General features: G+C 50.5%; 1 protein-coding gene across 1 annotated transcript; it reads left to right on the top strand.

Annotated features, from left to right (window-relative positions):
• The first annotated feature begins 787 nt into the window (after positions 1 to 787).
• On the top strand, positions 788 to 23,522 carry ppp1r13l (protein phosphatase 1, regulatory subunit 13 like). Its single transcript, XM_078533071.1, has 13 exons — positions 788 to 938; positions 2,088 to 2,209; positions 5,657 to 5,805; positions 6,551 to 7,295; positions 8,065 to 8,166; positions 10,067 to 10,149; positions 12,697 to 13,042; positions 15,414 to 15,937; positions 17,261 to 17,398; positions 20,329 to 20,462; positions 21,263 to 21,429; positions 21,680 to 21,879; positions 22,736 to 23,522. Exons 1-13 carry the CDS (start codon positions 934 to 936, stop codon positions 22,763 to 22,765), a joined length of 2,745 nt encoding a protein of 914 aa, XP_078389197.1. The 5' UTR covers positions 788 to 933; the 3' UTR covers positions 22,766 to 23,522.
• The last annotated feature ends 1,642 nt before the right edge of the window (positions 23,523 to 25,164 follow it).

A 25,164-nucleotide genomic window follows, 5' to 3' on the forward strand; every position in this document is an offset into this window, starting at 1 on the left:
TCTCACAGTGTCCACCCTAGTAAGCCCCTTCAGAATTTTGTACGGTCTAATGAGATCGCCTCTCATTCTTCTAAACTCCAGAGAATATAGACCCAATTTACTGAACCACTCATCATACGACAGCCTCATCATCCCAGGGACCAGTCTAGTGAACCTTTGCTGTACAGCCTCCAATGCAAGCATGTCCTTCCTTAAATATGGAGACCAAAATTGCACGCACTATTCCAGATGTGGTCTTACCAAAACCCTGTACAACTGTAACAAGACTCAACAAATCTCGTTGCATTTTGGAGACTTTCTAGCCAAGGGGCATCTGATAATTCAGGAGATGTTATGTATCTCCTCTTCTACACTTCCCAGGAGCACCAGCGCCTAGTCTTGGAGCTTCCCCAAGTGGCCATTCTGACTGGGAAGGACAACACAATGAGCGTGCTCCTGACCCTTGTCCTGTGTTAACACGTGCACTTCCCAGTCATTGGGGTCGCTAAGTAATGATAAGGCCCTGGGATCCTTTGATTTTCCCAACCTATCCCTTCCACTTTCTCCCATAGTCTACCATCAACAAGGCCGACAGTGGTAACAAACTAGACTCAGTTGATTTCACTGGCTTGGCTCATTGTGAAACAGCAGCGAAAATGGCTTCACCCTTTCTCTCCACAGCAGCAACCAGAGGGAACAATAGGAGTGGTGTCCCCACCCAGAAATATTGGCTGACTCAATTGCTACTGTGGAACATTGGGTGGGTCCAGCCAGCAGGATATACAGGTCTTCGCATGAGCTGTTGTCACTCCAGTGCAGTTCACGTTTCAACGTCGCAGCTACAGAGAGCCCTCTGTCTCCTGACACATATACTATCATCCAATTGAAGCTTTCATCGAGCGGGCTTAATAACCAATTCCACACCACCTCCACTGTCAGTTAACAAGACTCTTCATGTTGTAAGTAGATGCAGATTCCTTGTGTGCTTTTAGCTGCCAGCACAGGGCTCAAGTTTCCAATTACTAATCCAAAGGCAGTTGCCAGTGGGTACTGGGCCAGTTGTTTTATTTTCTCCAACGGGGTGCACTGCTCGTTGTCCCGGTACCTTCCGAAGCCATAAATTGTAAGTTGTTGCTGCTTTGTTGATTATTTTCTGGCGGGATCTCTGCACCAGTTCTGGATTTAGACGGCGAACAGTTATATTGCTGCAGACGTCCGAAGGAAAGAATTCCTTTCGTGACCTCAGGACGTCCCAAAGCACTTTGTGCACTTGGGGTGTGGTCACTGTTGTACGCTAAGAAATGCAGCAGACACTTGGTGCACAGCAAGATGCCACCAACAGCTAATGACCAGATAATTTGCTTTAGTGATGTTGGCGGAAGGTGTAAATATTGGCCCAGGACACCGGGCAGAACAGCTCCTGCTCTTCCTGGAAATGCCGACATGGGATCTTTTTCCTTATGTGAGAGGGAAGATGGGGTTTAATATTTCGTCCAAAAAAAAAAAGGCACCTCCAATAATGTAGCACTCCCTCAGTACTGCCCCGGAGTGTTAGCCTGGATTGTGTGATCAGGTGTCTGGAGTAGGATTTGAACCTTCACACTCTGAGGTGAAAACATGATCCACCAAACCATGGTTGGCATCTTGGCTGCTGGGAACCTCTGTCCTGCTTGTAGCAGTTCTGTTAAATGGGGTTAAGTGGGTCTTGGCTCATGCAGTCATGTTGTGGTGGTAGTGGTGTGTGTTACAGTTCATTCAGAGTCCGACATGCTGTCGCAGCATTCACTTTTACATGCATGTTGTAGTCTGGAGCTATGGATAGTGATGGTAGAGGCTCCGACTTTTCTTTCCATCACACGGCTGACCAGGAGTCTCTCCCACTCTTACTGGCTGCCATTGGCGTGTGTCGGAAGGATTTGCAAATTTGCCAAATCAACCTGTTTGGCCGCATTACGAACGCACCTTCCTTGGCCATCAAGTCCTGAAGTGGGACTTGGAACCCGGAGCTTCTGGCTCAGAGGCAGGGACGTTATTCACTGAGCCACAAGACCACCCAACCATGTTGTTGTAGCATTTGTGAATTCACATGTATCCTGCTTTCGCTTTAGGGTCTCCGTGTTACTCGATCAGCTGTGCCCCAACAGCACACCGTACGCTTGCAGAAGAATGACGGACGAACAGCTTGAAGTCAGCCCATCACCCTTGGGCAATGTCTTTCCAGCTATGTTAGGTAAGTCTATCTCCATATCAATGTGGCCCTAGGACAGATAAAGCAGAGAGGTCCCTCAATCCAAGTTGGTGATTGAAACTGTTTTTCCCATGGCTACGTTGAAAGTTTTTAAGTGCCCGCTTCTATGTGGAATCCTTTATCTCCCTCGTTCTCCTCCCCTGACTCTTGTTGGCGTGTTTGTCACAAGCAGCGGCCACCCCTGCTCTCCTTTGCGAGCGTGCCTGGGCAGTCGACTGTGGGAGCGTTGCAATGAACGCCCGGTCCTGTTTCCCCCTCAACATGTATAACTGGCCAGGCAGCCTCTGGTCAGCGAGCGGTCGCTGTGGACCCCAAGGGCACTAACGTGCGTTATGGAGCTGTACGCAATCTGTTCCTTCAACAAATGCCTCGTAACATTGCGCAGATATCTTTTCCCTGAGGTCTTGTCGAATGGACCGTCAGCTCCCCTGATACCTCTTTCCTGAGTTGCCTTTCACTGACGATAACCTCATCGAGTGTCGGAGTCAGTGACTCTACCAGGAGGTTGTGAAGATAGGCTGACTTGCATTTACATAGCACCTGTCACAATCTCGGAAAGCGCTTTGCAACCCACGGAGCGCTTTTCTGAAGTGTAGCTCCTCTTGTAATGTAATACACACAGCAGCCAAATTTGCGCACAGCAAGCTCCCACAAACGCCAAATGTGAAAATGAGCGGGTACTCTGTTTTTGTGGATGTTGATTGAGGGATAAATGTTGGCTCCAGGACACCAGGGAGAACTGCCCTGCTCTTCTTCGAAAGCCAACCGTGCCTATCAAGAGCTTTACGCGGTGAGACCTCACTCCCCTGCTCCCCACAGGTGTTGCCCTGTATTCAGACTCTCCGCAGCACGGCCACTGCGAAGCTCATGTTAAACACGAACTCTTGTGTTGTGCTTGACGCAGCAAACCTGTGACGTTTTTAGCTGCTTTAAAGATTTGTTTTCTTTTTGCATCTCTGCCCCTGTGAAGCTCTGCTCGTGTACTTAAACCCTTCTAATCCCCTTTAATTGGTGCACATGTACTAGATTTTATGGCTTAACTACATAAGAACACAAGAAATAGGAAAAGACCATTTGGCCCCTCAAGCCTGCTCTGCCTTTCAGTAAGATCATGGCTGGGTCGTCTTGTGTTTTGAATTCCACATTCCCATCTACCCCCACCATTACCTTTGATTCCCAATGCCTAATAAGAATCTAGATGCATTCTTCGACAGTGAGCTGTGGAATGTAACAGAGAACTCTTGACACTGCCCCGTTATACAGGCCGTTGCCTATAATGGGGGATTCTGTGCGTATGAAAAGCCCACTGTCAATGGCGGTGTCATTTCTAGGGTTACCTCCATCTGCCTCCTCATTCACATCCCAATTGGAGTGCTGTGTTCTTGGCACCACACCTCCGGAAGGATATATTGATCTTCAGCTGTGGCTCAATGGATGGCACGCTTGACCCTGAGTCACCAGGTCCCAGGTTCAAGTCCCGCTCCAGGGCTTGAGCACGAAAATCAAGGCTGACACTCCAACACAATACTGAGGGAGTGTCATCTTTTGGATAAGACCTTAAACCAAGACCCTGCCTTCCCCCTTCGGGTGGATGTAAAAAATCCCGAGGTACTATTTCGAAGAAGACCAGGGGCGTTTTCCTCGGCGTCCTGGCCTCAATCAACATAGAAAAAAAGGTTATCTGGTCATTATCACATTGGCGTTTGAGTGAGCTTGCTGTGCACAAATTGGCTGTTGTGTTTCCTACATTCCAACAGTGACTACACTTCAAAAGGTATCAATTGGCTGCAAAACGCTTGGAGCCGTCCGGTGGCCGTGATGAGCGCTATATAAATTCAAGTAGACGTTTGGTAATACAGAAATTGAGTATTGCTGAAAAAAAAAAGGTGTTGAAGCTTTTCGTCTTGCACTCATCAGGACATTTGCAAGAATACTAATACAAGGGGAAAATAACTATTTATACTGTGAGAGAAGAGAGTGCTGATGGTTGGCAAGTGGACTCCGGTAGAGGCGTTGCCATGGAGAATGCACCAATTGATGGTGACTGACAGTTAACTGCCCAGCACTTCTTGCAAAGTGCCCTGTTGAGGACAAGACAGAAAAGATTCGACATGCCTCTATTTTTTCAGCAATAAATGCAAATCTCTTTTTGAAGGGGCACATCGCAGATTCACTCGAATGTTAGTGGGTTTAAGAGGGTTAAATTATGAGAGCGGCTTGCATAGGCTCAGCTTGTATTCCCTTGAGTATAGAATATTAAGGGGCGATAGACAAGAAGCAGGAGTAGACCAACCGGCCCCTCGAGCCTGCTCCGCCATTCAATATGATCATGGCTGACCTTGAGCTTCAACTCCCACTTTTCCCATCCACGCCCCATATCCCTTGATTCCCCGAGAGGCCAAAGATCTGTCTATCCCAGCCTTAAATGTATCCAACGATGGAGCACCCACTACCCTCTGGTATAGAGAATTCCAAAGATTCACAATCCTTTGAGTGAAGTAACTTCTCCTCATCTCCTCAATCCTAAATGATCGACCCCTTACCCTCAGACTGTGGCCCCGTGTTTCAGATTCCCCGACCAGTGGAAACAATCCCTGTTTGAGCCCCTTCAGAATTTTGTAGGCCTCAATGAGATCACCTCTCGTTCTTCTAAACTCCAGAGAATATAGACCCAGTTTACTCGACCTCTCCTCACAGGGACATCCCCCATCCAAGGGACCAATTTAGTGAACCTTCACTGTACAGCCTCCACTGCAAGTATATCCTTCCTTAAGTATGGAGACCAAAACTGCGCACAGTGTCCCAGATGTGGTCTCACCAGAGCCCTGTACAATTGTAGCAAGACTTCCTTATTCCCATACTCCAATCCCCCTTTAATGAGGTGTTTAAGATGGTTAAAGGGTGTGATAGGGGAGATAGTTTCTCTCGATCTTCTCGGTGGGGGGGTGGGGGTGGGGAGTGCAGCAGGGGGTGGGGGGGTTGGGTTGGTGGAGTGGGGGGGTGGGGGGGTTCATGGGTCGTGGGGTGGGGGGGGGGGGGGGATTGTCACAACGAGGGGACATCACCCCTGAATTGCCTAGCTCTAATTTTAAGGTTATGACAGGAAGCGCTTGTTCAAAGAACAGTAGAACTCTGGAAAAACTTTCCCCAAAAGAACATGTTGAGCGCGGGGGACATTTTTTAAAATGGAAAATGGAACCAGGGCAGGTAAATGAAGTTACAACACAGGTCAGAATGGCGGAACAGGCTCGAGGGGCTGAATGGCTCCCTCCTGTTCTGATGTTCATTGTTGAGTGGGGCATTTCTGGCAGCGCTAGACTCTTTAACCATGAAACAGCTCCCAGGCTCTCCATCATCTCTCAGGTCTCCCTCCTTGACGTCTCTCCCTCTTGTTCCTTTTTTTTTTCCCCCACCCCCGTTCAATAAAAGAATGCCAGACAGACCACCTGTTTCAATCTGAGCAAAAGAAACTCAACGATGCGACGTTTAAACTGGACAAATTATCACAGGAGCTGGATTCGATGTGGTCCACGCAGAGCAGCTGTGCGGCTACTGACAACACACCACAGGAAGCCAAGGTATGCATGGGGGTTACTTGGACATCCGGGGAGGAGGGAAACGTAACGTTGTGAAACGAGAAAGCGCTTGCATTTATATAGCGCCTTTCATGACATCAGGATGTCCCAAAGACCTTTGCGGCCAACGAAGTATTCTTTTTGAAACGTAGTCACTGTTGCGATGTGGCAGCCCATTTACACACAGCAAGATCCCACAAACCGCAATGTGATAATGACCAGATCATCTGGGTTTTTTTTTGTGTGTGTGAGATGTCGATTGAGGGATAAACATTGGCCGGGGACACTGGGGAGAACTCCCCTGCTCCTATTGGAATTGGTGCAGTGGGATCTTTTACATCCACCCGAGAGGGGTCAGGCGGAGCTCATCCCATCGAAAGACAGCACTCCCTCAGTACTGCACTGGAGTGTCAGCCTTGATTTGTTTTTTTTTGTGCTCAGCCCCCTGGGGGTGGTGGGACTTGATTCAAGAGCTCCTGACTCAAAAGCGAGTGCGCTACCAACTGAGGCACTGCTGACCACAGGACGGGGTGGGGGGAAGGGAGAGAGGAAATTAAATTCTATATGTCACCTGTGGCTGGTTCGCACAGATTCAGAAGGAAAATACTTGCAGATTCTGGAAATCTGCAATGCCAATCAGAAAGCGCTGGCAAACGCTTGGCAGGTGTCGGGAGGCACCTGTGGGGGGGAAAGAGTTAATGTTTCAGGTCGATGATCACGTTTGAAGTTTTGCATTTTCTTTTTTAAGTTTCAGACCTATCAAAAAGACGGCCCAGTGACCACTGTGGCAGCATCCAACACCTATGGTTCAAGCAAGTTGGAATCACAGAGTAAATGCAGTGAGCTGTTGCCCATTGTTAGTATGACTCAAAGCCAGTCACCACATCCCTCACAAGCCTACCCACAATTGTTGACACCGCATTGGTCTCCCTCTCCTTACAATTCAGTCACTCCTCCAGTGCTTTACTCACAGCAGGAGCCACGCACCCAGTTAGATCGAGCCCCTTCTCCTCGTCCAATGTTTCCTGGTTCCGAGCCACGCACTCAGCCAGATCGAGCCCCCTCTCCTCGTCCAATGTTTCCTGGTTCTCCAATGCTTTACTCACAGGAGCCACGCACTCAGCCAGATCAAGCCCCCTCCCCCCGACAAGGGTTTAGCCCCATGACTCCACTCGAGAAACCTGACCCCTCCGCCTACCCCCTCGTGTGTCCTGTCTACGAGTCCCAGTCTTCACCCAGTGGCACCTTGGAGCGCCAGTCCCCTCACCAGCCAGCCTTGTTCAGTCAGAGCCCGTTGGCATATCCCGGAACCTGCTACTCAATAGATCCGTTTACCCGAGTTGGCCCGCGTGAGAATGTTCAGCCGCTGCTCTCAGCTACCTTGAGGGCTCCCGAGCCTCACAAACTGCCTTCTGAAGCAGAGGATGGTTCGCTGGGAGGAAGAGTGAAGACTAGTTTTGCACTCGATCCTGGAGCATTCAACGTCAATACAGGTGAAGATTTTTGATGTGTTCCCTTGACTGTAATGAGGAGCTCGAATTATATGAAATAAGATGTCAGCTTCTCTTTCTGCTCATTCCCCACCTACCAATGGCTCAAGAGTTATGTCAGCCAGAAATGTTACAAGCCCCACCCGCAGCAAGAGCTGAGTTGGTTGGCCTCAACTCAAGCAAGGTCACTAATTATTCAGATGAGGGGTTACTGTGTGACTCTGCAATTGTGGAGGGTTACTGTGTAACTCTACAGAGTCCTGGTAAGGGTCATTGTGTAACTGACTGTGCAGGCTGTAATACTGCAATGGAGTCACTAATTATTCAGGGTAACAGTTACTGCGTGACTGAGCGGCTACTGTTACTGTATGACTGTAGGGGTTACTGAGTAACTGTACAGAGTCCCAAATTATTCAGAGTAAGGGTTACTCGCTATAGCTGTACAGAGCCACTGTTGGCTCAGCAAGGTGAGGATTATTCACTATGTAACTGTAGCTTTGGCCTAGTATCTGTTTAACCAGAGCCCCAGCCACACTAGTTTGTACCAGGATATATTACAGGACCAGCTTCTAATTGCCCAGGTTGTTTATTCGGGGTAAGGGGCACTCACTGTGTAACTGTACACTCACTGTTTATCCCAGGTGAGGATTGCTTGCAGTGTAGCAGGACTGTGCTCATTCCTGCTGATACCAGTGATACTTGGCCGTTGATGGCACTGAAATTCAGGGTAAATGATTGTGGAGTTGATGATAAACTTATTCATTTCTCACAGGTGACACGTTGAAGAAAAAGAAAATGCCTAGTGTTTGGGCCGAGGCAGATCTGGACGTTGCGTACGAGAAGAAACCTTCACAGACCCACAGCTATGAGAGCAGTAAGTCTAGACTCTGGGAAGCAATATGTTAATTATCCTCAACCTGGGTATGAAAGCTTTACATCGTAGAATGATACAGCACAGGAGGAGGTCATTCGGCCCATCATCCCTCTGCTGGCTCATTGGAAGAGGTATCCTATTAGTCCCACTCCCTGCTACTCTTTCCCCAGAACTCTGTAAACTTCCACCTTTTCAACTATTTAGTCAATTCCCTTTTGAAAGTTCCTATTGAATCTGCTTCCACCGCCCTTTCAGGCAGCACATTCCAGATCACAACAACTCGCTGTGTTTAAAAAAATAATAATAATTCTCCTCATCTCCTACTTGGCCTTATTGCCAATTACTTTAAATCTGGGTCCTCTGGCTACCGACCGTCCTGCTAGTGGAAACAGTTTCTCCCTATGTCCTATCCCTCATGATTTTGAATGCCTCTACAAATCATAAGAAATAGGAGCAGGTAAAGGCCATTCAGCCCATCAAGTCTGCTGCACCATTCAATAAGATCATGGCTGAACTGATTGTGACCTTAACTACACCTACCTGTATGTTCCCCATAACCCTTGACTCCCTTGTCAATCAACCATCTGTCCCGCTCAGCCTTGAATATATTCAAAGACCCAGCCTCCACTGTTCTCTCTGGGATAGAATTTCAAAGACTAGCGACTCGGAGAGAAGAAATTCCCCCCTCTTCTCCACTTACATGGGAGACCCATTATCTTTAAACTGTGTCCCCTGGTTCTAGATTCTTCTCACAAGGGGAAACATCCTCTCAGCATCTACCCTGTCAAACCCCCTCAGAATCTTGTCTCCCCTTGTCTTCCTGTGTTCGAAGTTGGACACTCCCAGCTTCTCTGGTCATCCCTGGTACTTCAGTCAAGAAGTAGACTTGTATGCAAATTGCAGAGACATACCCTGTGGGGAAAATGCAGGTGTGGTACTGGGGTACTCAAACCAGGACATTAGAGCCTGAGGTGCCATATTAAATTCATTCAGAGGTGTTCCTGTCCCTGTTAACCCTGATTGGAAAATAAGACTGTGAATGTGTTTGTGTGTCCAAGGGTGGTGTGAGGGAGCACTTCTTCACACAAAACACGGAAACCTGGAAGCCTCTCTTCCCCCCCCGCACCCCCAACACCCCCGCCCCAAATAAAAGCTGTTGAGGCTGGGGGTTAATTAAAATTGTCACACTTGAGACTGATAACTTTTTGTTGGGCCGATGGCTGGTGAAAGGATGTTTCTCCTCGTGAGAGAGACTAGAACCAGAGGACGCAGTTTAAAAATGAGGGATTTCCCATTTAAGGCTGAGATGAGGAGACATTTTTTTTTCTCTGAGGGTTGTGGATCTGTGGAATTCTCTTCCCCAGAGAGCACTGGAAGCAGGGTTGTTGAATATTTTTAGGGCAGAGCTAGGTAGGTTCTTGACTAATGAGGGAGTCAGTGGTTATCAGGAGTAGATGGGATTGGGAGTTGAGGCCACAGTCAGATCAGCTATGATCTTATTGGATGGTAGAGCAGGCTTGAGGGGCTGAATGGCCTACTTCGTACGCTAGTATATATGAGTTATGGGACCAAGACAGGTCAGATCTGCCAGCTGAATGGCAGCCCATTCTTCAGGGGCTGAATGGCCTCTTCATTTTCCCATGTCCATTGTCTTTAACTACATCCTACCTCTCTAGTGCACAGAAAAGACATAGTGTTCACTGAGCAACGTTCCTTAGCCAAGGGTTGGCAAGCAAACCGACCGACGAGGCCGTGAGGGTCTCTGTCACGCTCTCCCCCCCACCTCCCCCCCCCTCCGAGCTGCTGATAACCGGGGCCCCTTGCCATTTTGGACCCCCGTAATGCCAAGGGGGCCTGAGGAGAGTTAAATCTAATTGTATTTGTGTCTGTGTCATTACAGAGCACGAACAGATCTGGAACGCAGCCAAGCAAGGAGGCTCCTGGAGACAAACGGATCTTGATTTAGCAGTTTTACCAAACAAGGTAAGCCATGATCAGAATCTAAAGTGGCCATAGAAAGACACTGGCGGCTGTAGTGTTGAGCAGTTGGGTTGTTCAATCCCTCAAGTCTATCCCGCAATTCAGTTATATCAAGGCTGATCTGTGTCTCAACTCTATTTACCCATCTTTGCCCCATGTCCTTAACCCAAAGCAATTCTATCTATCTCGAGTCTGAAAATTTTAATTGATGATGTTAGAATGTCCCAGGTTTCCACAGCCCTCTAGACATGGGAAAGTGCTTCCTGATTTCACTCAGAGGTTATTCCCCCTGCCTCCTCCACTTCCCGGTGCTGGATTCCCCTGCCAGAGGAAACGGTTGCTCTGTACTTGCCCCATCGAATCCTGGAATCATTTTAAACGCCTCGATTAGATCACCCTTCAACTCGAAATACGGACACCTTGATTAGATCACCCTTGCCAATCTTGAAATACAAGCCAAGTTTATGTCACCTTGTCTCTCAATTTTAAGCTAATTCCCACTGTAGGATCCTGATGAATGTGCACTCTACCCTCTCTAAGGCTGACACGTCCTCCCTGAGATGTGGTGCCCAGAACTGAGCATGCTAATTCACTCGAGGGATGTGGGCATTGCTGGCCTGGCCAACATTTGCTGCCCTTGAGAAGGTGGTGGTGAGCTGCCCTGAACTGCCACAGTCCGTGTGGTGCAGCGACAGTGAAGGAACAGTGATATAGTTCCAAGTCAGGATGGTGCATGGTTTGGAGGGGAACTTGCAGGTGGTGGTGTTCCCATGCGCCTGCTGCCCTTGTCCTTCTAGGTGGTAGAGATCGTGGGTTTGTAAGGTTCTGTCAAAGTAGCCTTGGCAAGTTGTTGCAGTGCATCTTGTATATGGTATGCATTGCTGACCATTGTATGCCGGTGGTGGAGGGAATGTATGGTTGAGGTGAATGGGATGCCGATTTGGCGGGCTGCTCTGTCCTGGATTCTGTCAAACTACTTGAGTGTTGTGGGAGCTGCACTCATCCAGGCAAGTGGAGAGTATTCCACCACACTCCTGACTCGTACCTTGTAGATGGTGGACAGGCTTTGGGCTGTCAGGAGATGAATTGCTCACTGCAGATTTCCCAGCCTCTGACCTGCTTTTGTAGCCACAGTATTTATATGGCTGGTCCAGTTAGGTTTCTGGTCAATGGGGACTCCTGGGATGTTGATGGTGGGGGGATTCAGTGACGCTAATACTGTTGAGCGTCAAGCAAAGATGATTAGATTCTCTCTTGTTGGAGATGGTCATTGCCTGACTCTTGTGTGGCGCGAATGTTACTTGCCACTGATCAGCCCAAGCCTGGATATAGTCCAGGTCTTGCTGCATGTGGACACAGACTGCTTCAGTAGGTGAGATGTTATGAATGGAACTGAGCAGTGTGCAATCATCAACTAACGTCTCCAGATGTGAACTGACCCAAGGCTATGTACAGCTATGGTGGGATAAATTATCTCAGCGACTCCACCTTATACCAAAACGCTGACTTCTACAATTTAGGTCTACACCTCTTTAGTAACGCCTTACCTCTGACACTTGGGTGTTGGGAGTGCTGTGTTATTCGAATTCCAGATATTGCCTTCTGGGATTAAAGGAACACCCTTGTCCAATTTTTACTGTTGCGCCATCAAGGAAACCAGAGATTTATGGGGTGAAGCACTGAATCGGTCTGGCAACTGTTGTCTAAATGAAGCCATCCAATTCAGTGGGACTGGAGTACGCAAGGAATAATAGAGTTGTACTTCAGTGCAGGAGGCCATTCACCCCATCCTGCCTACGCTGGGTCTTTTGAAGGAGTTATCCAAATATTCCCACTTCTCCTCCTAGCCCTACACTTGCTTTTCCCCTTCAAGTATTTATCCAGTTCCTTTTTGAAAGCCACTGTTTGGTTCCACTGCCCTTTTCGAGCAATGGATTTCAGATCATAAAAGGCCCAGCTGAAGAAAACAATCTCCTTTTTTTCTCACTCTCCCCACCCCCCCCCCCGACCCCGAGCTGACTTTTTTGCCGATGATCCTCACGCGGGGTATCGGGAAGCTCAGGCGTTCCCACCGTTAGGAAATAGCCACAGCCTCGATCGGCACAGGCAGTAAGATTTCAACTGACGTGCGTGCGATCCGTTCTTTACTGAGCCTTCGAGAAGGAAACAAGGAGAGGTTTTTAATTTCGGGAAGGGACTTGCATTTATATAGCGCCCTTCGTACCTCGGGTTGGGGGGCGGGGGAGGTGTTGTGGGGGGGTCCCAAAGCGCTTTACAGCCAATGAACGAAGTACTTTTGAAGTGTAGTCACCGTTGTAAGGTAGGAAATTCAGCAGCTAATTTGTGCACAGCAAGCTCCCACAAACAGCAATGTGACAATGACCAGGTAGTTCCTCATTGACAACGCAATGTAATTCTGAGGTGGCAGCAAAGTCGTGTTGAAGGAAGGGGTAATTTGGAGAAGAGGCGGCTGTTAGAGTACACAGACGAGAGAGGCTGTGATGGGTGAGGGGAAAGTGAATTAATTTTGTTTGGTGTCTCTCCCTCCAGGCCGCAGGGGTGCGAAGCAAAATATACGATTCAATTCAAATATACGGGACGCTCCCCAGGGGCACCAGCCCCTCGTACCGGAGATACGAGGTTGCCCTCCTCGGCTCCCCACATTCCCCCTGGCCCAGTCTGCCCCCTCCGACACTGGCCCGGACCAGCGTTCCCCCAGACGGTCCACGGGCCTCTCCCATCAAGGAACGTAGGAACGTCCTGCCCCTCTCGGTGCTGATCAGACCCACCATCGTGAATAGGCGAGGAAGGCTGCCCACCCCCACCAGGCTCCCTCCGGTGTACCCTGCAGCCACCGCCGTGAAGAGATACCCACAGCTCCAACACGCACAGGAAGGTGAGGCTGTCTGTCTGTCTGTCTGTACGTCTGTCTGTCTGTCTCTGTACGTCTGTCTGTCTCTGTACGTCTGTCTGTCTCTGTACGTCTGTCTGTCTCTGTACGTCTGTCTGTCTCTGTACGTCTGTCTGTCTCTGTACGTCTGTCTGACTCTGTACGTCTGTCTGACTCTGTACGTCTGTCTGTCTCTGTACGTCTGTCTGTCTGTCTGTACGTCTGTCTGTCTGTCTGCCTGCCTGCCTGCCTGTCTGCCTGCCTGCCTGTCTGCCTGCCTGTCTGCCTGCACGTATACGTCTGCACGTCTACGTCTGCACGTCTACGTCTGCACGTCTACGTCTGCACATCTGCCTTGTCAATAAGTTGTGAAGCTCTATTCTTTACTGAACTGCAGCAAGATTTTTTTGGGGCAAAAAGATTTTTTCATTTCTCTAGCGCCTTTCACCACCTCAGGATGTCCCAAAGTGCCAATGAAGCACCTTTTGAAGTGTAGCCACTGTTGTAGGATATGTTGCAGTCAATTTGTGCACAGCAAGATCCCACAAACAGCAGCGTGATAATGGACAGATAATCTGTATTTTGTGATGTTGATTGAGGGATCAATATTTGGCCAGGACACCGGGGAGAACTCCCCTGTTCCTCTTCGAAATTGTGCCACGGGATCTTCAACGTCCGCCCGAGAGGGCAGACGGGGGTATCTGAAAGATGGCACCTCTGACAGTGCAGCACTCCCTCAGTACTGCACTGGGCCTAGATTTTAAGCTCAAGTCTCTGAAGTTGGGCTTGAACCCACGACTCTGAGGTGAGAGTGCTACCCACTGAACCGCATTTGTATAGCGTGGTTCACCTCAGGGTGTCTCAATGTGCTTCCCGCCACTGAAATGCTTTTGAAGTGTAGTCACTGTTCACGTGTGGAAAAACGCAGCCATTTTGTGTACAGAATGATCCCGCAAACACCCGTGAGCTGTGTCACCAGTTAATCCATTTTTGGTGGGGTTAGTTGAGGGTGGAATGTTGGCTAGGGTAGCAGGTGAATGCCCTGCTTGTCTGTGGGCAGTGACTCTCCTGAAAACATCTCTCTTTGACCAAACCTTTGGTCACCTGTCTGACTATCTCCTCATGTTGCCCGATGCCAGATCCCATTTGACAGCTCTCCTGTGAAGCACTTTGGGTGCTATGTAAACGCAAATTCCTGTTAATGTCTCAACAAAAGATGGCAGCTCTGACAGCGCTGCACTCCTTCAGTGTTGCACTGGGAGTGTCAGCCTGGATTATGTACTCAAGTCTGCAGAGTGGGGCCTCGAACCCACGATCTTCTGTCTGGGAGTTACGCTGACACCGAGGAGCTGGAGGGATCCCAGGTCTCGTTCTGCGCTGAACAATGGGTTTTGGCTTCAGGGCATTGTGCTGGAATGCTATTGGGGATGGGTGGGGTGGGGTGGAATCACTCTGCCCCGACACATCCCTCTGTCTCGAAAGTCCAGTTGGAAAGTGTGTGCGTGGATGCATTCGATCAGTGACGCCCCTGTGGCTGAATAGCCTGCTTAGACTCTGTGTTTAGACTCTGACGTGAGTGACTGGGTGAGCCAGCGGGATTAGGGAGCGTCGGTGTCCTTTGCGCTCGCTCCGAGGAAGGGTTAAATTACATCGCCTTTAGAGTAGGGAAAGAGTCCTGAGGAGATTCACGGGAGTGTTCAAAAGCAAAGTCTGACACCAGGCCGCATAAGGAGATATCGGGACAGGTGACCAAAAGCTTGGTCAAAGTGGTGGTAGACTTTAAGGAGCATCTTAAAGGAGGAGAGAGAGGGAGGGAGGGAGAGAATTTCAGAGCTTAGGGTCCAGGCAGCTGAAGGCACGGGCGTCGATGGTGCAGCGATTAAAATCGGATGCCCAAGAGGCCGGAATTGAAGGAGCGAAGAGATCTCGGAGGGTTGTGGGGGCTGGAGGTGATTACAGAGATAAGGAGGGGGTGGGGGAGAGGCCATGGGGGAATTTGAAAATGAGGATGAGAGTTTTAAAGTTGAGGCATTGCTTGGCTGGGAGCCAGTGTAGGTCAGTGAGCCCAGGGGTGATAGGGGAATGAGTCATGGGTAAAAATCCTCCCTAACAGCACGGTGGGTGTACCTGCACCACAGTGACTGCAGCGGCTCAAGAAGGCGGCTCACCCACCACCTTCTCGAGGGGCAATTAGGGACGGGCAATAAATGCTGGGCCCGGCCAGTGATGCCCACATCCCGTGAGTGATTTTTTTTTAAAAAAATGACTAAGAGAGGAGTGATAAATTGGAGATTAGGATCAGTGTGTGTTGTGTCGATTTGTGGGTTTCTGATTTAAATGTTTGCGCCATTTTCTCTCCCTCTTTTTTTTATTACAGTCAGCAGAAAGATCCTCGATTTCCCAGCTCCGCCTCCGGACAACAGGCATTCCCCCCTTCCCCTGGTGGAGGCGGGTGAGGTAGAGTCCGAAATCGCCAGCATCCTGCAGCCCAGCGACGCCGTGGACCCCGAGAGTATCCCGCGGCCCCTCAGCCCCACCCGGCTTCAGCCGGTTTCCCTGCCGGACACCGAGGCCATTCAGGACATGGAGGAGCTGCTGCGGATTCGAGCCGCCATACCCCGGGCGCTGAAGAGGCGGACGACCATCGAGCAGCCGCCGGCCGCCCAGCCCAGCCCCGCGCAGAAGCGGGCCAACAAGTACCAGCAGCTGACCAAACTCTTCACCCGCAGCAGCCAGAAGAGGCAGCAGGAGCACAGCGAGGGCACTGCCGCCTTCCCTGTGCCCGCGGCACCCCTGACCTCGTCCACCTCGCCTCAGACCTCGCCCACCTCGGACGCTGACCTCCCTACCGCTCTCCCGACCCCAGTGCTGGAGTCCCCGACCCTGCCGCCCACGGTGCCCGTAAGTTCACTTCGTAGTCGCACCCTTTTCCCTGATGCCAGACGCCAAGAGGAGGCTGCTCCCTCTTCTGCTCGGTCCACCTCGGGAGAGGGAGGAGGTGACTGGGTGCAGTCTCCTCTCATCCCGCCGACTGCCACAGTTTTCCTGTGAAATAGGTTATTTGAAAGGTTTTTGAAAGTGGGGGAGCAGGTTCGATCAGCTGAATGGACTATTTCTTATGATCTTAAGTGACGCCCTGGTGCGACCAGGTTGGGACTGAGGCACAACGGGCAGCTTTACTCTGTATCTAACCACATGCTGTACCTGTCCTGGGAGTGTTTGATGGGGACAGTGTAGAGGGAGCTTTACTCTGTATCTAACCCCGTGCTGTACCTGTCCTGGAAGTGTTTGATGGGGACAGTGTAGAGGGAGCTTTACTCTGTATCTAACCCCGAGCTGTACCTGTCCTGGGAGTGTTTGATGGGGACAGTGTAGAGGGAGCTTTACTCTGTATCTAACCCCGTGCTGTACCTGTCCTGGGAGTGTTTGATGGGGACAGTGTAGAGGGAGCTTTACTCTGTATTTAACCCCGAGCTGTACCTGTCCTGGGAGTGTTTGATGGGGACAGTGTAGAGGGAGCTTTACTCTGTATCTAACCCCGTGCTGTACCTGTCCTGGGAGTGTTTGATGGGGACAGTGTAGAGGGAGCTTTACTCTGTATCTAACCCCGTGCTGTACCTGTCCTGGGAGTGTTTGATGGGGACAGTGTAGAGGGAGCTTTACTCTGTATCTAACCCCGTGCTGTACCTGTCCTGGGAGTGTTTGATGGGGACAGTGTAGAGGGAGCTTTACTCTGTATCTAACCCTGTGCTGTACCTGCCCTGGGAGTGTTTGATAGGGACAGTGTAGAGGGAGCTTTACTCTGTATATAACCCTGTGCTGTACCTGCCCTGGGAGTGTTTGATGGGGACAGTGTAGAGGGAGATTTACTCTGTATCTAACCCCGTGCTGTACCTGTCCTGGGAGTATTTGATAGGGACAGTGTAGAGGGAGATTTACTCCGTATCTAACCCCGTGCTGTACCTGCCCTGGGAGTGTTTAATGGGACAGGATATATGATATATAAAGTGATCTAGTCCCAAGTCTGGTCTTTGACAATCTGATTGTTTGAATCATGTCTCCCTCTGGGACCATTATTGGATGGACAAAGCAGGAAAGTCAGACATGTTACTTAGATCACTTGTGCTGGTTTGATGTTTAGCCCTGTATGTGCCATCTACGTGGTGATGCTTTGTGGGCAAAGAGAGGCTTTGCTGACGTGTTTTTCTCTCTGGACCTTTCCAGGTGACGCGTTCGATCCTGAAGCAAGCCAACTGGCCTGGGCTGAGCAGGAAAACAAGGGCACGATTGAACCCATTGGTGGTCTTACTGGACGCAGCATTGCTTGGGGAGATGGACGTGGTGAAGCGCGTGGTGTATGAGGTAAACTCACAATCATTTGACCTGTCACCTTAGGTTTTGCCTGCACTCCCTCACCCCCCACCTCCCTCCCTGGGCAGCATTTCTATTGATCATTTCTATAAAATATTTAGGCTCCAGGGCTCTTGAGTCCAGTAGCCCAACAGTGACCCCCCCTGGCGCTTTGGATGACTGCAGCAATGGGAGGATGTTTTTCTCCCTCGCTGCAGTTCTCTCGAGTGCCTGGCAGGGTCACTGTGGAGCTGCGAAGTTCCCAGTCAGCCAGAATCTTCGTCATAGACACTTCAATTCCTTCAACGCAGATTTAACCGGAAACACAGAATGTTTACTGCACGGGGGGAGGTCATTCGGCCCATCATGTCTGTGCTGGTGGCAAGTCGCTATCCAGCCTAATCCCACTTTCCAGCTGTAGGTTATAGCACTTCAAGTGCGCATCCAAGTGTCTTTTTTTTTAAAAATGTGATGAGGGTTTCTGTCTCTCCCGCCCTTTCAGGTGGAGAGTTCCAGACCCCCTCTGGGTGAAAAGGTTTCTCCTGAGCTCCTGTCTAACCCTCCTGCCAATGATTTGAAATTTATTTTCTCAGTTATTGATCTCTGTGCTAAGGCAAACGGGTCCTTCCTACACACACGCACACTCTATCCAGCCGTGAAGAATTTTGCAAACCTCAATTAAACCCCACCCCACCCCCGCCTCCGTTCCAAACAAAACAACCCCCCAGCCTCTCCGATCTTTCCTCGTGGCTAAAATTCTCCGTGGCCGGCGACGTCCTTGTAAAATCTCCTCTGTTACCCTCTCTGGTGCAATCGCAAACCGGCCCCTGCTTGGCACCGCAGAGACTGACTCCCTAAGGCCCACCCATTCCAGAACTTTCTCGGCCCCCCCGTGTGTGTCAAATAAACTGTGACCATCAGGCATTTGAAACAACAACAACAGAAAATGGTGCAAAAAACTCAGCAGGTCTGGCAACGTCTGTTGTGGGGGGAGAGAAGCACAGTTAACGTTTTGAGTTCCTATAGGGGCCAGAAACATTAACTTTCTCTCTCTCTCTCTCTCTCTCTCTCCACAGACGCTGCCAGACCTGCTGAGTTTTTCCAGCATTTTCTGTCTCTTTATTTCAGGTTTCCAGCACCTTGCAGCGTTTTGCTTCCGACGTCAGGTATTTATTGTCAGACCTGTCAGGAAGCACGGCTTCACAGAGAGTGGGGTGGAAATCTGGAACTCTCTCTCTCTCTCTCCCCTGAAAAGCTGATGAGGCTGGGAAGAGTCGAGGGGGAGGGAGTGCGGCGGCGGACATTAAAACATTTTGACACGGGGATCGATTGATTGTTGTTAGGTTGGGGGTATCCAGGGTAACGGAACCAAGGCAGGTAGATGGAATTCAAGGACAGATCAGTCATGATCTTATTGAATGGTGGATCGGACTGAACGGGCAACATAGCCCAACTGGAAATTGGTGCTACGTTCAATTCTGGGCACCACGCTTGAAGGATGTGAAGGCTGCACAGGAGAGGGCTGCAGATAAGATTCACGAGAATGGTTCCAGGGTTGAGGGACTTCAGTCGGGTGGTTAGAATGGAGAAAGAAGCTGGGGCTGTTCTCCTCGGAGGGGGGAACCTCGAGAGGAGATTTGCTAGAGGTGTTCGGAATCGTGAGGGGGCTCTGGACGGAGGAGAGAGGAAGGGTGGAGAACCAGAGGACACCGATTTAAGGCAATGGCGACGAGGGAAAGCATTTTATTTTAATTAAAACGCAGCGAGTGGTTAGGATCTGGAGTGCGTTGCCTGAGACTGTGGTGGAGGCAGGTTCAATTGAGGGGAGAGTTAACTACCTGAAGGGAAATTTTTTTTTTTTGCAGGGCTATGGGGGAAAAGTGGGACCAGCTGAGTTACTCTTACAGAGAGCCAGCACAGACACGATGAGCTGAATGGCCTCCTGTGCTGTTACCGTTCTGATTCTGTGCACGCGGATGTGTAATTAAACCCTGCTTCCACTGGAGGGCACCCTAAAGGAGCTATAACTACAGCCCCCTGTTGGCTGGTTTGGGGAGTGCAAGGCCAGACTCATTCTTGAGTCCATTGGGTGTCAGGAGAGGGGTGGAACCTCCGAGGGTGGAGATTGACTGATGCTCTTGTTTGGTGGGTGGATTAAATGGTGATAGATTGGGAAACGTTGATGTACAAAGGGACCTGGGTGTCCTTGTACATCAATCACTGAAAGCCAGCACGCAGGGTCAGCAAACAGTTAAGAAGGTAAATGGTATGTTTGGCCTTCATTGCGAGAGGACTTGAGTACAGGAGCAAGGATGTCTTACTGCAGATATACAGGGCCTTGGTGAGACCTGGAGTATTGTGTGCAGTCTTGGTCTCCTTACCTAAGAAAGGATATACTTGCCATAGAGGGAGGGCAGCGAAGGTTCACCAGACTGATTCCTGGGATGGCAGGATTGTCGTATGAGGAGAGATTGGGCTGACCAGGTCTGTATTGACTGGAGTTTAGAAGAATGAGAGGGGATCTCACTGAAACGTATGAAATTCTGACGGATGAACAGACTGGATACAGGGATGATGTTTCCTCTGGCTGGAGAGTCACAGTCTCAGGATACGGGATAGATCATTGAGGACTGAGAAGAGGTGAAACTCCTTCACTCAGAGGGTGGTGAACCTGTGGAATTCTCTACCACGGGGCTGTGGAGGCCAAGTCATTGAGTGTGTTTAAGAAGGAAATAGATTTCTGGACTCTAAAGTGGGTATCGAGGGGTATGGAGAGCGAGTGGGAGTATAGCATCAAGATAGAGGATCAGCCATGATCATATTGAATGGCGGAGCAGGCTCGAAGGGCCGAATGACCCACTCCTCTTTCCTATGTACCTGTGCTCTTCTAGCCCCTCCCCCATGACCTGCTGACCTTATGCCCTCCCTCTGTCTCCTTCCAGATGAACGACCCGAGCCAGCCGAACGACGAGGGCATCACGGGGCTCCATAATGCTGTGTGCGGCGGCCATTACAACATCGTCGAGTTCCTCGTCAATTTTGGCGTCAACATCAATGCGCCTGACAGCTACGGATGGTTAGTTTACCAAACAGCTTCCGCGCCCTGTCACAACAGCGCCCCTCACGTTAGGTAGGCGGGTGAACGGATTCTCTGGGGCAGGACTCAAGCAGACCAGGAACCGCAACCTTCATTTATATAGCACCTTTAATGCCGTAAAACACCCCAAGGCCCCTTCATAAGGAGTGTTACCAAATAAAATTTAGCACCAACCCACATAACGAGATATTAGGACCGGTGACCAAAACCTTGTCAAGAGGGGTAGGGTTTTAACAAAGGGGGAGAGAGAGAGAGAAAGGTGGAGAGGCTTAAGGGGGGGGATTTCCAGAGCTTATAGCGTCCAGGCAGCTGAAGGCACACCCGCCAATAATGGAGCGATGGAAATTAGGGACGTGCAAGCAACTAGAATTGGAGGAGGGCAGAAGGCTCCAAGTTTGATCTTGAGCCTGGGGTGAGTTATTTGTTCTCTGTCGGGACTGTGATTAGTCTTCAGTCTTCCTGCGATGGACAGGGCAGGGGAATCAGTCAGGGTTCCTGCCCCCCTCCCCTGCTCATTATCCACCAGTGCCTACCAGAAAGTGCCTGTGTGTGTGTGGATATTGGAAGCTGCTTAGCTGTGATGCCTCTCGCAGTCCAATGGCCAGCCAGCGGTTGGTTGCTGATCAGGCTCTCACAAGATGAATGCCAGCAGGAATTGATGCCTTGAATTAAGGAGGGGAGGGGAGGGGAAGGGAAGGGAGTGAGCAGCCTAAACCAGTGCAGATCAGGAGCCGCGTACGTGTTGGTTTTTGCCTGATTAGATATTTCTCTGCGTTCAGGACCCCTCTGCACTGTGCAGCCTCCTGTAACGATTTGGCAATCTGCACCTTGCTGGTGAAGAAAGGAGCGGCCATCTTCTCGCCGACATTGAGTGACGGAGACACAGCCGCGGAGAAGTGTGACCGTTACTTGGATGGTTACGAGGAATGCGCTCGATTTCTGTTCAGTGAGTACAAACCCCCAGAGCGACACCTTCAACTTCTTCAGATCTGTCTCTCCTTTTTTTCTTCCTCCCTTTCTGTTTGCTTCCGCTCACCCCTCTCTCTCCCCTCCATTTCCCACCTCTCACTCCTCTCTCCCCCCCCCCCCCCCCCCTCTTTCTTTGCGCTCTCCCTCTGGGCTCCCTCTCTCTCTCTCTCTCTCTCGGTCGGCTCTACCCCCCGACGCCTCACCTTTTTCCCTTTCTCCCCTCCAAGGTGCAGAGCAGCAGGCGGGGATGATGAACAACGCTGTCGTATACGCGCTCTGGGATTACGAGGCGGAGAACAGTGACGAGCTCTCCTTCCGTGAGGGCGACACCATAACGATTCTGCGGCGAGGGGACAAGGAGGAGAATAACTGGTGGTGGGCCTCGCTCTTTGGCAGAGAGGGCTACGTGCCCTACAACCTCCTCGGAGTAAGTGCTTATTTCCGCTGTCTTGCTGCCCGCCCCTGCTGGTGACTCTTGCTGGGAATCCTGTATCGCTCCTCAAGTGAGGTGAGACCGTGACGGTTGGCCGGCTATTCGCCTCTGTGAGCCATCACGGCTTGACCCTATTCACCAAAATCCAGGAGGAGGGACCCTGGTACTTTGCAGTTCTGCGAGCCACCATAGGTGCTAATATTCCCAGTGATCTTTCCTTTTCTCAGGAGAGAGCTAGACCCACAGTACTGAAACATTTGAGGTCTGCTGCTAAATTAAGTTGGCGGCCACGGCTCAGTGGGTAGCACTCTCGCCTCAGAATCTGAAGGTCGTGGGTTCAAATCCCACTCCAGAGACTTGAGCACAAAAATCACTGTCGTCACTCCCAAGGACAGTACCGAGGGAGTACCGCACTGTCGAAGATGCAGTCTTTCAGATTAATCAGGGGGGGGGGGTACGTTCAAGACCCCAAGGCCCCTACTTCGCAGGGGAGTTCCCCTCATTCTCCCGGTTAATCATTATCCCTTTTCTTTTTAAAAAAAAAAAAATTCAAAAACAAAATACTGCGGATGCTGGAAATCTGAAAGTGCTGGGAATACTCAGCAAGTCTGGCAGCATCTGTGGAGATAGAGAGAGAGAGAAGCAGTTAACATTTCAGGTCGGCGACCTTTCATCGAAACAGATTCTCAGTTTGCTGTTTGTGGGATCTTGCTGTGCGCATACTGCTGCCACGTTTCCCACATGACAACAGCGATTTCATTTGCTGTCAGCTGCCTTGAGACGTCCTGAGCACATCCTTTCCAAGAGTTGTATTTTTTTAATACCTCGTTGTTTGCTTTGTTTTTTCCAGTTGTTTCCGAGAGTAAGGCCTGTGGTGTGAGGAGGGAGACTCGTGCTCTCTGTGTACTGGGCAGCGACCGATCCATTCGGACAGCAGTGGGACGCCAGACCCCCTGGAGCCCCGCAGCCTGACAACGCCAGGTCACCCCCTGATGCCCACGACTGTGGGGCTCGGACACTGGGAACTCGAGCGGCAATCTCCAAACCCAGGCTATCCTTTCTCCAGACCGTCAGCTGCCGCTCTGCGTGTTATCGAGCGCAGGAAGGAGGCCGTTCAGCCCGTCGAGCCTGTGCTGTTCAAGCCAGTGAACCACCATCGTGACACCAATGCTTCAGTGGCGCCCCCTGCAAGGTGGCAGCATCGACACTCTCCTCCTATTTTCATCATTAATCACGCAAGAACCTTTCTGGGGGGGAGCGTCTGGTTGAGACCCAGTTGACCGAGCGCTATTTTGTCCTGCGATTCTCTCTCTCTCTCTCTCTCTCTCTCTGTCTGCTTCCCACTTGGGGGAAGCAGATTGCTCGCACTGCCTGTCAGCTCCTTCACGACTGGCAAGTGACCCTGAGCCACCAAACGATGAACTTTTCAGGGACCTTTTTGTGTTGTAAATAAGCTGGATATAATCGAATTGGAGCCGTGATTCGATTTCCCTCGGGAAACGATCTTCGTATTCGGACTTTCTCTGTTCTCTGTTCCGTTAACTGATTGTACAGCTAGTGATCAGAGGGTAGTCATCTGAGCGCTTTTAAATGTTTTGTACGGTGTGTACGGTTATTAAAATAATATTTGCGGAGACGCTGGGAGCTTGGTTTGTCTTCTGCGTTTGGTCCGATCCGGTTTTAAGAAAGAGAGGAGGCAGAGAGGGTCTTTCACCGCAAGACGTGTCCTGTCACTCGGGGATTTTACAGGAGACGCCCCATCACTAAAGAGGCCTGTGAGTGAAGGGTTCAGGATTGGTTTTCAGTGAGTTCCCCACTCGCCAATAACTCGATCTCCAGTGTGTTGGCCCCCTCAGAATTTTGAGTAAATGAATTGGGGCAATCCCTATTTAGTTTGTTGCTGACACCAAGCCACAGCACAAAGCTTCCCTTGATTTAATGCGCATTCTGACTGCAATATCATAATGTGGCAGATGTAGGAATTTGGAACTCATGCAGGTGCAGTCTGTAGTACTGTCCAGAGGCTAGAGTATATTATTGAGACTTTACTCTGTATCTAACCCTGTGCTGTACCTGTCCTGGGAGTGTTTGATGGGGACAGTGTAGAGGGAGCTTTACTCTATATCTAACCCCGTGCTGTACCTGTCCTGGGAGTGTTTGATGGGGACAGTGTAGAGGGAGCTTTACTCTGTATCTAACCCCGTGCTGTACCTGCCCTGGGAGTGTTTGATGGGGACAGTGTAGAGGGAGCTATACTCTGTATCTAACCCTGTGCTGTACCCGTCCTGGGAGTGTTTGATGGGGACAGTATAGAGGGAGCTTTACTCTGTATCTAATCCCGTGCTATACCTGTCCTGGGAGTGTTTGATGGGGACGGTGTAGAGGGAGCTTTACTCTGTATCTAACCCCGTGCTGTACCTGTCCTGGGAGTGTTTGATGGGGACGGTGTAGAGGGAGCTTTACTCTGTAACTAACCCCGTGCTGTACCTGTCCTCGGAGTGCTAGGGAATATGTGAGGGTCAAGTGGGTAACATCAGGCTTGGTGACTGTGTTGTTCTGAAATAGCGAGGGGAAGGAGAGTGGGGAATCTCATGGGTTTATAATCGCAGGGGGAACCAGTCTGTGGCAGAGAGGAGTGGGGCTCTGTGAGAAATATGACTCGTGGAAGAACCTCTTAACCACATTGTCACCTGAAGGACACCACAGCTAAGGAGGATTGGTGATCTGGCTGACCACACGAGGGCAGGGAAGAGGAACTTCAGCGACCACTACCCACCTCAGCGAAAGAAGGATTTGCAAAGTGTTCTAACAGCTGCTGTGTAACCTGGAAGGTCCCTGGAGAGATGTCAAGGGGATGGGATTTTGAGCAGGAGGGAGGGGGTGGGGTTCTGTCAGGGATTGCCTCCCAGCTGGTAATGGTGTGAAATCCATCCAAGAACGCTCCTGGTGTTTGTGGGGAGGGCGGTGGAGTGCGGGGGGTGGAGATAGGGGGCTAGAAGGAGCCATCACGACTGATGTGTTTTCCAGAATTTGCTGATCTGGCCGTGGCTGTGGGCCAGTGAGATCTTTATAAACTCTCAGCATTTCCGATGAACACCGGCTCCTGTCCATGAGAAGCATTGGGGGGTGGGGGGGGTGCTAGTGAGGTGGGAGGGGGAGCGGGGGGAGGCTGGCGCCAGTGGACAGATTGATGCTCTGACTGGCCCATCCCAGGTTACGGCAGCGGAGGAGGTGTCGCTAACTCGAGAGACCCCCCCCAGCCTCCAGACCCTGTTTCCT

Source organism: Cetorhinus maximus, chromosome 32, assembly GCF_964194155.1.
Source record: "Cetorhinus maximus chromosome 32, sCetMax3.hap1.1, whole genome shotgun sequence".
Taxonomy (NCBI): domain Eukaryota; kingdom Metazoa; phylum Chordata; class Chondrichthyes; order Lamniformes; family Cetorhinidae; genus Cetorhinus; species Cetorhinus maximus.

Excerpts from the sequence above, each read along its gene's own strand:
- ppp1r13l (XM_078533071.1), top strand. Across the intron at positions 5,806-6,550 it reads ACACACCACAGGAAGCCAAG|TTTCAGACCTATCAAAAAGA; the intron begins GTATGCATGGGG and ends TTCTTTTTTAAG. Across the intron at positions 17,399-20,328 it reads TGAAGCGCGTGGTGTATGAG|ATGAACGACCCGAGCCAGCC; the intron begins GTAAACTCACAA and ends GTCTCCTTCCAG.